This window comes from Humulus lupulus, chromosome 2 (genome assembly GCF_963169125.1).
Source record: "Humulus lupulus chromosome 2, drHumLupu1.1, whole genome shotgun sequence".
Taxonomy (NCBI): domain Eukaryota; kingdom Viridiplantae; phylum Streptophyta; class Magnoliopsida; order Rosales; family Cannabaceae; genus Humulus; species Humulus lupulus.
In genome coordinates this window covers 55,047,621-55,058,965 of record NC_084794.1, presented here as the reverse complement: position 1 = coordinate 55,058,965, position 11,345 = coordinate 55,047,621, and the positions used below count along the sequence as shown (strand labels likewise).

At 32.8% G+C, this 11,345-nt stretch overlaps 1 protein-coding gene and 1 non-coding gene across 3 annotated transcripts; one reads left to right on the top strand and one right to left on the bottom strand.

Moving 5' to 3' along the window:
* Nucleotides 1-3,510: 3,510 nt before the first annotated feature.
* Nucleotides 3,511-3,584, bottom strand: TRNAI-AAU (transfer RNA isoleucine (anticodon AAU)). Its single transcript has one exon. It is a non-coding gene; the product is annotated as a tRNA-Ile (tRNA).
* Nucleotides 3,585-3,662: 78 nt separating this feature from the next.
* On the top strand, nt 3,663-6,760 carry LOC133817844 (uncharacterized). 2 transcript variants are annotated; one of them, XM_062250464.1, is made up of 3 exons: nt 3,663-3,795; nt 5,103-5,223; nt 6,556-6,760. In XM_062250464.1, exons 1-3 carry the CDS (start codon nt 3,683-3,685, stop codon nt 6,625-6,627), a joined length of 306 nt encoding a protein of 101 aa, XP_062106448.1. In that variant the 5' UTR covers nt 3,663-3,682; the 3' UTR covers nt 6,628-6,760. The 2 variants fall into 2 exon arrangements, with proteins under 2 accessions (XP_062106448.1, XP_062106447.1); XM_062250463.1 differs by lacking the exon at nt 6,556-6,760 and having other exon boundaries at nt 5,103-5,543.
* Nucleotides 6,761-11,345: the final 4,585 nt, after the last annotated feature.

Here is an 11,345-nt window from a genome sequence, read left to right as displayed (position 1 = left end):
AAAGAAAAAAATAAAGTATGGAAACATAATTGCTAACTAAGTAAATATGGAAGCTAAATTTAAAACCAAAACACATTAGCCAACACATGGGTACTATTGTAAATTAGCATTCTACTATTCTCTCTCTTAAACCCCAGCCACACAAACCATTTCTCTCTCCAAACCCAATCGCACAAACCCTTTCTCTCTCCAAACCCAGCCGCACCATCCTCTCCAGCTCCGGTGAATTCGCGACCCTCCATTCAAGAGCCCCATCCAAGCGAGATCCCAGCTCCGTTCGAGAACCCCATCCAAGCACGGGCTCAGGCGTGACACCACCATCTCCACACGCGAACCACCTCCAGCTTTGATCGTGGTGTCGATGTGCACCCAACTCCACGGCAAACCACCTCCCAGCTCCATGATGAGATTGTTTCTGCCATTTTCATATATGAACCCACGTGGCAGAGAGGCAGGTGCGGTCTAGACACAGATCCAGGTGGCGATGGGTGCTCGAATTTGGGCTTTCGAGTTGCCTGGGCTGAGTGCGATCTTTGGTGCTGGGAGCAGCACAAAACGAAGGGGATGGCTAGGGTTGCGATGAGGTTCTATGTTCAGGGGATAGGGGATTCTGGTGGTGGTCGTAGGCGAGGGAGAAGGGTGGTTTGTGGTCGGAGGTGGTCAGAGTGGAGGGTTGGCAATGAGAGGCCATAGGTGGCTAGGGTTCTTGGTGAGGGAAGAGAAGAAGATGGGAGACAGAGAAAGGGGGTGGATCTGTTTTTTTTCTTTCTATCTTTAGGTGTGTGGTAATTGGTTACATACACGTTCTTTGTATGTATATTTATGGAGGTTACTAGTTACCTTCACGTTCTGATATGTGTGTATATTTTTGGGTTCTTTATGATAACTAATTACCTATGTTACTAAAATTATAGTCACTTCTTCCTTTTTTTAATGAAGTGTTCTTCTTTTTTTTCTTTTAAATTTGATGTTTCTTTTAATATTTAATATGAGTAACCCGTCACCATTCTTATGGTAACCGGTTACCCCTCTTATGATTGAAGGTTACTCCTCTCAGGGTAACTGGTTACCCCTCCTGATACATGTTATTTAACTTAGCTCTAGGATTTTTATTTTACATAATTGTAAAAGATCAATCAAGTAATTAGTTATCTTACCTAGACTTTGAAAAAAAAACGTACAATCTAAAAAAAAGGAAAAACAATGTTTATAATAAATAAAAATAATAATAAACACAATTCTTATTACAAAAAAAATTGCAAGACTACCAAAGAAAAATTTAATATAAAAAAATCAATTAAGCTAAAAAAATAATAATCAAATTACAAAAATACCATTTCAACTTTATAAAACTTGATTAAGAGTAAAACTATAGCATAAACCAACTTTTATAAATATATATATATATATATATATATATGGGAGACTAAACCCATAAAAGTGAAAATTCTTATAAAAACCATAGAATAATTTTTTTTTGAAAAAAAATATCATATTTTTGTAAACTTTATTAAAAAAAAAAAAGAGGAAATTACATTTTATATGAGATTTTTAATAGTGTACAAAAATATGATTTTTATTTTCAAAAAAAGTTATTCTATGGTTTTTATAAGAATTTTCACTTTTATGGGTTTAGTCTCCCATATATTTTTTTTTTATAAAAGTTGGTTTATGCCATAGTTTTACTCTTAATCAAGTTTTATTAAGTAGGAAGGGTATGTTTATAATTTGATTATTATTTTTTTAGCTTATTTTTTATATTGTTTTTATATTACCAATTTTATATTAAATTTTTCTTTGGTTGTTTTGCAATTTTTTTTAATATGAATTTTTTTTAATATGAATTTTTATTTATTATAAACATTTTTTTAGATTGTACGTTTCTTTTTTCAAATTCTAAGTAAGGTAACCAGTTACTTGATTGATCTTTGACAGTTATGTAAAAAAAAATCTTAGAGCTAGGTTAAATAACATGCACCAGGAGGGGTAACCGTTATCCTTAGATGAATAACTTTCTGCCATAAGAAGGGTAACCAGTTACCTTAAAGGGGTGACGAGTTACTTATATTAAATATGAAAAGAAACATCAAATTGAAAGGAAAAAGTGGAAGAACACTTCATTAAAAAAGGAAGAAGAAGTAACTATGATTTTAGTAACATATGTAACCAGTTACCATAAAGAAATCATAAACATACACACACCAGAACGTGAAGGTTACCGGTTACCCCAAAAAAATATACGCACAAAGAATGTGAAGGTAACCAGTTACCCATTCACATTTTTATTAGTTTTCTTTCCAAATTTTGGTATTCCTATAAGTGTTACAGTAAAAAGAAAATGCTGAAAAATTGATTTGAAGTTTTTTACATATAGTGGAAATATGTGTGAAAAAAAAAATAAAAAATAAAAAGAAAATGGAATGAGAAAAGAATAAGTACAAAAATGAAAAAAAATATGAAAAAAAAAGAAAGAAATGATGAATGAAAATAAAACAGATGAATAAATAAAAATGAAAAGAAGAAGAAGAAAAAGAAAAATAATGGAAAAATGAAAAGGAAAAAAATATGAATGAAAAAATTGGTAGAAAAAAAATAAAAATAAAAAGAAAAAATGGAAGAAGAGAAAAAGCTCATGTGTGAAAAAATAAAAAAAATGGAAGTAAAAAATAATAAATACAAAAATGAAGAAAAAATAGAATGAAAAAATGAAAAAAAAAAAGAACACTAAAAAAATATGAAAAAAAAAATAGATAAATGAATAAAAATAAAAAAAAGAAAAAGAATGGAAAATGGAAAGAAAAAAAGGATGTATGAAAAAATTGGTAGAAAAAAAAATGGAAGAAAAAATAAGTGAGATAAAAAAGAAAGAAAAAATAATAAAAAAATGAAGGAAAAAATTAAAAATTTTAAAAAAAATTACCTTCAAAATCAAAGAAAACATAACTATGATAGAAAAAAAAATGTGGCATTTCCGTACTTTAGTTAGCTACTAATTGTATTTTCTATATTTTAACTTTTTCTTTAATAAATTTTCTCATATAAATTAAGAAAAATATAATTTCCATATTTTTACACATTAATAGTATAAAAACCATATTTTTTTTAATTCCAAAAAAAAAACCTCATTGTAATTTCGTTAAGCTAATTAGCCCAACTTAAAGAAAGACCTTTTAACTGGCCCAAATATTAAGGCAGACTTGTAAAAATTACATTTTATATGGGTTTTTTAATAAATTTTTCAAAAATATGATTTTTTTTTTATAAATATTATTTTATAGTTTTTTAAAACTTTTATTCCTTTTTATGAGTTTTTTTTTCTATATTTTTGTAAAAAAATCATTATTATGCTATACTTTTGTAAAAAATTATCATTATGCCATATTATTTTTAATTAAATTTGTCCATACAAACAAAAAAAATATAATTACCATATTTTTACGTATTAATGACTAATCAGCCATATTTATGAAAAAATCTCTTTAATTTTCAAACCAAAAACAAAATTTATATTGGCCCATGCAGGTCTCGAACCTGCGACCTTCGCGTTATTAGCACGACGCTCTAACCAGCTGAGCTAATAGGCCAACTTTAAACTTCTGTCAAATTATTTATATATAATCATAATTTAGTGGTTCGGATAAGATAAATATTGTTCAGTTCAATTGTGCATAGCAGTGAAAGAATGGAGAACATAACACCAAGCGAGCTTGCAGGTTTTGGAGTTGGGACTTTCCTCCTATGCGCCACCATTGCTGCGCCGAAGGTCGATGCTTTCATCTCTGCCTCTCAGCGCAGGTACTTCTCATCTTTTCAACACTCAAAATTAACCTCTTTTTAGCCCTCATATTGATTGTTTCCTATCATTTTTTGTTTTTGTTTAGCTTCTGGGAAGACAGTTATTGTTTTTTGATTTTTTGTTCTGTTGCATTTTTGAGCGTTGGTTCGTTACTTCTTAGTTGGCTTTCTAACATATTTTTGAAACACTTGAAGAACCCAATTGGGATTTCAGTGCTGTTATAAATATGGAATAGTAAATGCTTTTGCTTTGACACTTGAAAGAGTAAAATTGTTTGCAGCCGCATATAGCTGAGCCATGTTTTGGCCAGAACTTTCATGGCATTCCCTTCCTGACCATTTTATTCTTAGGCATTGTTCCTAAACTGAGAATTTCACACCGAATAGATTAGAAATTGTAATTTGTGAGGGAATGTAAAGGGTTATGAATTAGATGGAAAACAACTATGATAGATACATGCTAGACCATTTGGAAATACAAGCAACTTTGGTTAGTTTAAGGCTTCATCTGAAGTGGTAGCAGTGAGGAGTGAGCACTTAAGGGACTGGGGGAGGAGAGGGAGAGAAAAATAGAAAAACGATGGGGGGTCTCTATGAAAATTAAACCTCATGTATCAGAAATCAATTCTTGAGAAAATTACAGTTTCTTTATGTCTTTCAATAAGGGATCTTAGCAATTTAGCCTAGTCTGGATTCTTTTCTTTTAATACAATACCCAATTTTGTTCTTCTGATTGCATATGGAAAATGCTGTAATTGTTATTAAGAGGAAGAAGAAAAAGTTATGGCGGCTGTCTTATTCCAAACCATTTTTAGCTGATATGAATACGATCCATATAGGCTGTTTACTTGAAGATTAAGAATGAAGTTAAGCAAAATTAATTTTAGTGCTATTGAAAATCATCTGTCTCTACTAATTGTCAAATGTCTCGACAACTCTATCCTTAATTTTTTCAGCCAATAGTCTCTTCAATTCCTATTAATTATTTTAATTGTCTTTTCCTTTGGCTGACATTTTGACAAGTTACTGAAGTCCTTAGAGGTACTTTAAGTTTTTCTCAGTTTCTATTTACTTGAATCTTACACTGCTGATCTTCTTACTCTACTTCTATTCACATATGTACTTGCGGGTGATTGCTGCAAATTGTACTAACCCAGGCAAATGAAATCTCTTAATATATAGTTACTAGCAGAAGTATGTATCTTTTTAGTGAACATTTTACAATACAGTTTAGACATGCATATATTGCATCAGTTATATGTATTGCAATCTAATTTCTTATTGTGTTCATATGACCTTTCATTCAGCTCTCTAGGTATGTGCAAGAAATGTGGCAATCTTAGGATGATAGCATGCGCAAAATGTAAAGGTGTTGGGTTAATCAGAGAAGGCTCACTATTCGGTATAAGTTTAGGGGATGAATCAAAGGTAAGATCTACTGCATGTGTTAATTGTCAAGGCAAAGGTCAATTTAGCTGCCCTGAATGTTCGAAATCCTCGGCTTGACAATCCTCAATGTCATGTAAAATCATTATCACTAGAAATATTTCTTTTTATGGCTAGAGCACGAGGCATGTCCACTGTCCAGTTTGTACCACTTGTATAGGATAAAGAAGCTCACAAACTGGTAATATAACCAGAGTTTTCCAATGTGGTTATTCTAGTTTGTATACTCATTCAAATCTGATTCGTATATTGGTCTTACAAAGTATGCACTGGGGAAAATTTTATTATTTGTGATTGAATTATGTCATTTTTTTTGTTCTTATCTATTCTAATGAATACAACCAACTATCTCCTACTTACCTAGTTTCTGTCTCCACTTTTCTTGCCAGAAGATATCCAATGCAGATAATTCTTAACTTGTTTCTGCTTATAAGGTTTAATGATCTCAAAGTAGTTAAAAAAAATCTCCATGGCTTGTGTCATAAATTGACATTATATTGAGTGGTCCAAACTCCAAAGTCAATGTTTTTCTGGTTTTTTTTTTGGTTTTTTATCCGTATAGTGAGTTAATTTTGCTGAATATGTTTTCTACTACCATGACTTTTGCTGTAAAGTTAAGAGCCTAACTTGTTATATGGTTTCTTTTGGCTACGAAAAATCCACTTGCTAAGTGGGTCCTTTACCTTTTCCCAAATATAGAAATAACAGCTCAAATAAACATTAAAATTCTCTGTTAATAGAGGTGCTAAGTCATCTTTGAATGGAGTCCAGGTTAGCGCATGATACGCTTTTGTCCACAGTGGAACACAAAAATGATCAAAGCATGGTGACAAACAAAAAGTGAAAATCATAATTTGGACAGAAATAAATGTGCAAAGGTTGACAAGACTCAAAACTGGTGTAATAAACATGGAGAACTAATAAAGGGGTAGTCTTAGATTTCAAATATTTTGGATTTGAAGACACTTTAGAAGCATTTTCTTGCATTAATAACACTTATTTAATCATGCATTTTAGTAATGTTTTTGAGTTAGAGATCTAGTATTGAAGCTCATGGACGAATATGATAATAGAGAATTAAATTAATGTATTTAATTATCTGAATATATCTCTTGACCGATTCTTTAGTTGTTTAGTCATTAGTTTTAGATTGATTCCTTTTGTAATTAGATTGACCGCTTCCGTTATTAGTTTGGTTTGATTTTTTTGGTAACAAGTTGATTTGTTTTTGTATTCCTATATATCTCTAATATCAATGAAAAGGTTATGCCATCATTATTCATTCTTATACGTTTCTATATATGACACTTTCAGGACAAGGATTTGCATATCAGAAAGTGCGACAAGTCTAATTTTCTTGAGAATGACGTTGTTTTTATGTATTGATGCAAAGCTGTTGAGATGCGACAAAGGCACGCTGAGACCCTTTTTTGGCTCAATTTTTCTTTTAACCAAAACAGATAGGCTATATACATTTTGTTGGAAAATTCTAAATAAAATAGTACAAATAAAGCAAAGTATGATTGAAAAATACAAATGAAATAAGAGAAGAAGTAGAAGAAGAAAATAGAAAAATAACTTTAAACAAAAGATACAAATAAAGTAATAGTGTTGAAACAAAATAAATAAATGATTACAACTCTAAACAATTAGAAATACAAGTAAATTAAAAAAGAAAAATAAGATGAAAAACAATTGTAGAAAAAGAAATAACAAGAACAAGTAAGGAATAACACTCTCACTCACATCACCAAAGTGAATAGCATTGAAGATCACCTATCTTGAACAAGGTTTACAACTTTTCCCCAAAAGCTTATTTCCCCTTTCTCAAGCACTAAGAGATTTCTCACAAAATTGGAAATAACTCTCTGAAATAATCAAACTTCTAGGTGTTTTCTAGCCAAGTACTCTAGTGGATATAAAATATTGTGTCTTACAAGTGAGCAATAGATTCATATTTATAGAGTTTTGAGACACCCTATGAATTTCAAATTCCCCCAACCCCCATGGCTGTTACTAATGATTAATTGGAAGTTTATAGAATTAAAAATGAGATTTGAGAGTTATTTGAGTTGTTAAAGTCGTTCAAGAAAATTGGAAAAAACTAAAAAATTGGTAGTCAGCTCTCCTGGTCGTGACCACGGGCATTTCTGGTCGCGGCCGTGGCTCTCTGTAAGTCAGGACGCAGCCACCAATGCTGCTAGTCGTGGCTACTGGCCTTTTTCAGCACACAAATTTTGTGCATTTTTTCCAAACGGTTTCAAACAACTCCCAATTGATTTTGTAACCCCTAAACACATTATTGGGGTTAAAATCAAGTCTCCAACAACCATTTCACTTATAGCTTCGAGAAATTCAAATTAAATTGTGTACCAACAAATCTACACAATAATGAGCAATATTTGGGAGTTACAAATTTATGATTGAAATTGTAACTCTCAAATATGTTACATATTTGAATACTATACATTATCTAAATGTTGTAACTCTCATTTGTATGTTACAACATGTAACACCCTTTGTCACATTTATTTAATCTAAACATTATATTATAAAATAATATAACATTCCCCCATTAGATTAAATAGTTCTCTATTGTAACACTTATTTAATAAATCAACATTATATTTAAAAATATAACATATCTCCCACTTGATTAAATAATAACTCTCTCTTATAGAAGTCATTGCAGTGGTGCATAAGGTAAAGTGTTCTTCAACTTGAACTTTACTATAATGTAATTATCACAAAATTTGTTGAAAATTCAGTTGCGCTAGGCATTGAACCATCTTTCCATGATAACAAATTTGTGATAACACACACATTTCCCATGTTCACTTGAGACCTCTATGTCTCGCTTTGAACCGTTAACGGCCATGTGCACTTTCCAGTCATGGACGTTCTTGAGAATACTCCCAATTCTCATGAGAGGCGGTACCATCCCTAGGTCCATATAAGTAGAACTCTTACAGTATTTTATTACCAAAAATATTTGTCTTCACAAGACTGAATTCTACTAAAAAATCTCTCGATTTTAACCCTCAATTTGGTAACTCACAAGTACTCAACATCTCAGATGATACTGTTTTGAGTACAACTAATATTCATTTGATTGACGTGTTATTACCTATTGAACCAAACACTCATTAAGTAACTAGTGTTAAGATAGGTTACCATCAATCGTAAATCTCTTTAGGGAGTTTAAGTCTCATCCCTCGAGATGATGTAGCCACTAAATCTCTCGTTAGTGACTTAGTGAAAGGATTCGCCAAGTTTTCACTTGTTCTCACATAGGATATTGAGATGACTCCTCTTTGAACCAATTCTCTTAAATATCCATGTCTTAGACTAATGTGTTTAGACTTCCCATTATACACTCCGTTGCCTGCTCTAGAAAATGTTGCTTGGCTATCACAATGTATCGATATAGTGGATACATTTTCTTTGATTATGGGTATCTCCATAAAAAGATCCCTTAACAATTCAGCCTCTTTGCCGGTAGAAGAGCTATGAACTCTGCTTCCATAGTGGAATGAGATATACAGGCTTGTTTCTTGGAATCCCAAGAAATTGCACCCTCGTCAAGGGTAAATACCCAACTAGTGGTGGACAAGTTGTCCCTGAGATTGGATATCCAGCTTGCATCTGTATATCCTTCTAAGATTGAAGGAAATTTGGAGTAGTGAAGGCTTAGTCATTTGGTTTTCTTGGGATAACCTAGGACTCTCTCAAAAGCCTTCCAATGACACTACAACAAAAATGGGTATCAGGGGCGACGCATGTCGCCCCTAATAACCCTAAAAGTCGCCACTGATACATATCAGGGGCAACATGTCGCCCCTGATATGTCGCCCCTAATAAAATGTGCCTAATAGGGTACATTAGGGATGACTCAATGGGTCGCCCCTAATATTCAAATATCAGGCGCGACTTAGTTGCCCCTAAAAGTTGAAATGTCGCCCCAAAAATTTGAACATTTTGCATAACTTTTGTCGATGTGTTGCCTCTGATATACCAATAGTGTTAGGAAAAAATGTATTTTGCCTCAATGGAAATAATAATAAATTACAACTATATGCAATATATTATAAATAAATAATGATTGATTAAAAGGAATTACAACTCTATAACTGAAAATTACAAATAAACAAAGAAAATGAAGAAGATGATGAAGAAGAAGAGAATAGTAAAATACAACTCTAACCAAAATGTTACAAATAAAGTAAAGTGTTTGAAACAAAAGAAAAGAAAAGATTACAACTCTTGAACAAGAAATACAAGTAAATAGAGAAGAACAATATAAGGATGAAAAACAATAGAATGAAAGAAAGGAAAAAGAAACAAAAGATAAACAACTCTCACTCACACTACCAAAGTGAAGAGTGTTGGGGATCGCCAACTTGAACAAGGTTTGAAACCTTTGTCCAAAAGCTTATTTCCCCCTAACTCAAGCACTAAGGGATCTCTCACAGATTGTAGGAAATGCTTTCTGGAATTATCAATCCTCAAGGTGTTTATAGCCAAGTGCTCTAATGGATAGAAAATTGTGTCTTACAAGTGAGCATTAGGCTCTTATTTATAGAGTTTTGAGATACCCTTTGAATTTCAAATTCCACCAACCCCCATGGCTGTTACCAATGATTAATTTGATGTTTTATGGAATTAAAATACAGATTTGGGAGTTACTTGGCTGTTGGAAACGTTCAAAATTGGATAAAAACCGAATTTGTATGAAGCTATCAGCCACTAGGGTCGCGACGCTTGTTTCAAGCGCCGCAACCCTTGGTCATTTTCAAGAATGCTCTTAGGGAAGGTTACAGAAGGCAATGAGTATACAGTTGGAGTTTAGTACAGTTTATTATCCTTAAATTTATGGTGAATCAAAGGGAGTTATCCAATTATTGGAGGGGCACCTTATGAGATGCTGTATGGTAGGAAATGTATATTGCTCATTCATCTGGACGAGATGAGTGATAGGTTATATTTGGATCCTGAGGTGGTTTAGAAGATCATTGAGGCTATTGAAAAAATTGGAGCTCGGATGCTTGCTTCTCAGAGTAAATGAAAAAGTTATGTTGACTCGAAATGCAGGAATGTGAAGTTCCAAGTGGAATACTGTATCTTCCTTAGAGTCTCTCCATGGAAATAGATGAGGAGATAAGGGCAAGTTGAGCACTAGATTAGTAGGACAGTTGGAAATCCTAGATAGGATCGGTCAAATGGCCTATAGGTTGGCCCTATCTTTCGCACAATCGGCTATATACAATGTAATTCATATTTCCATGTTGAGGAAACACGTGTTAGACAAAACTCATGTATTGAGTTATGAGAATATGGAATTAGAGGCTAAGTTATCCTGAGAGGAATAGCTAGTCCAGATATGAGACAGAAAGAACAAAGTTCGGAAGAACAAAGCTATACCTAGGGTTAAGGTATTATATAGAAAAAGTGAAGTGGAGGAAGCGACCTGGGAACTGGAATCAGTTATGCGGAATCGATATTCCGGGCTACTTAAGTAAAATTTCGAGGACGAGATTTCTCTAAGGAGTGGATAGTTGTAACGTCCCAAATTTCCTAATAAGGCTTAGGGCCTTGATTAGGGGGCCAGGATGGAAAATTATGGAATTATGTGATATTTATGTGTGTTATTAGGTGAGTAATATTATAATATGACTTGATATGCATGTTTAGGTGTATTAAATATGCATGTGGCCCATTTCTGTTTAATTGGGAAATTTTCATAATTTGGCCTGTTATGGATATATTTGGCATATATGTGGTATGTATGTGCAACTGCATTATTATAGGTTATGTTTGGGTTACTCGGCACAAGACGATCCTAGGAAGCAAGCTAGTGGGAAAGTCACAACGGGACCCATACTTGACTCGGAGTGAGTCAAGGAGTATATTGGGTATTTAGCACATTACAGGGATATTGGGTAATGGGAATGATTATTTGATGATATATTGGGAGTTAGTGAGATCAGGAGGGAATTATGGGAATTTTGACTATTTTACCCCGGGGGCGTTTTAGGGACCCCGAGCATTAGGATTTTCTTGAGGTTACTTAAGCTCGAAGTAACATGTTAGAATTATAAAAGAAG

Coding starts and splice junctions, on each gene's coding strand:
- LOC133817844 (XM_062250463.1), top strand. CDS start 3,683: ATGGAGAACATAACACCAAGCGAGCTTGCAGGTTTTGGAGTTGGGACT. Junction 3,796..5,102: donor ATCTCTGCCTCTCAGCGCAG/GTACTTCTCATC, acceptor CCTTTCATTCAG/CTCTCTAGGTATGTGCAAGA.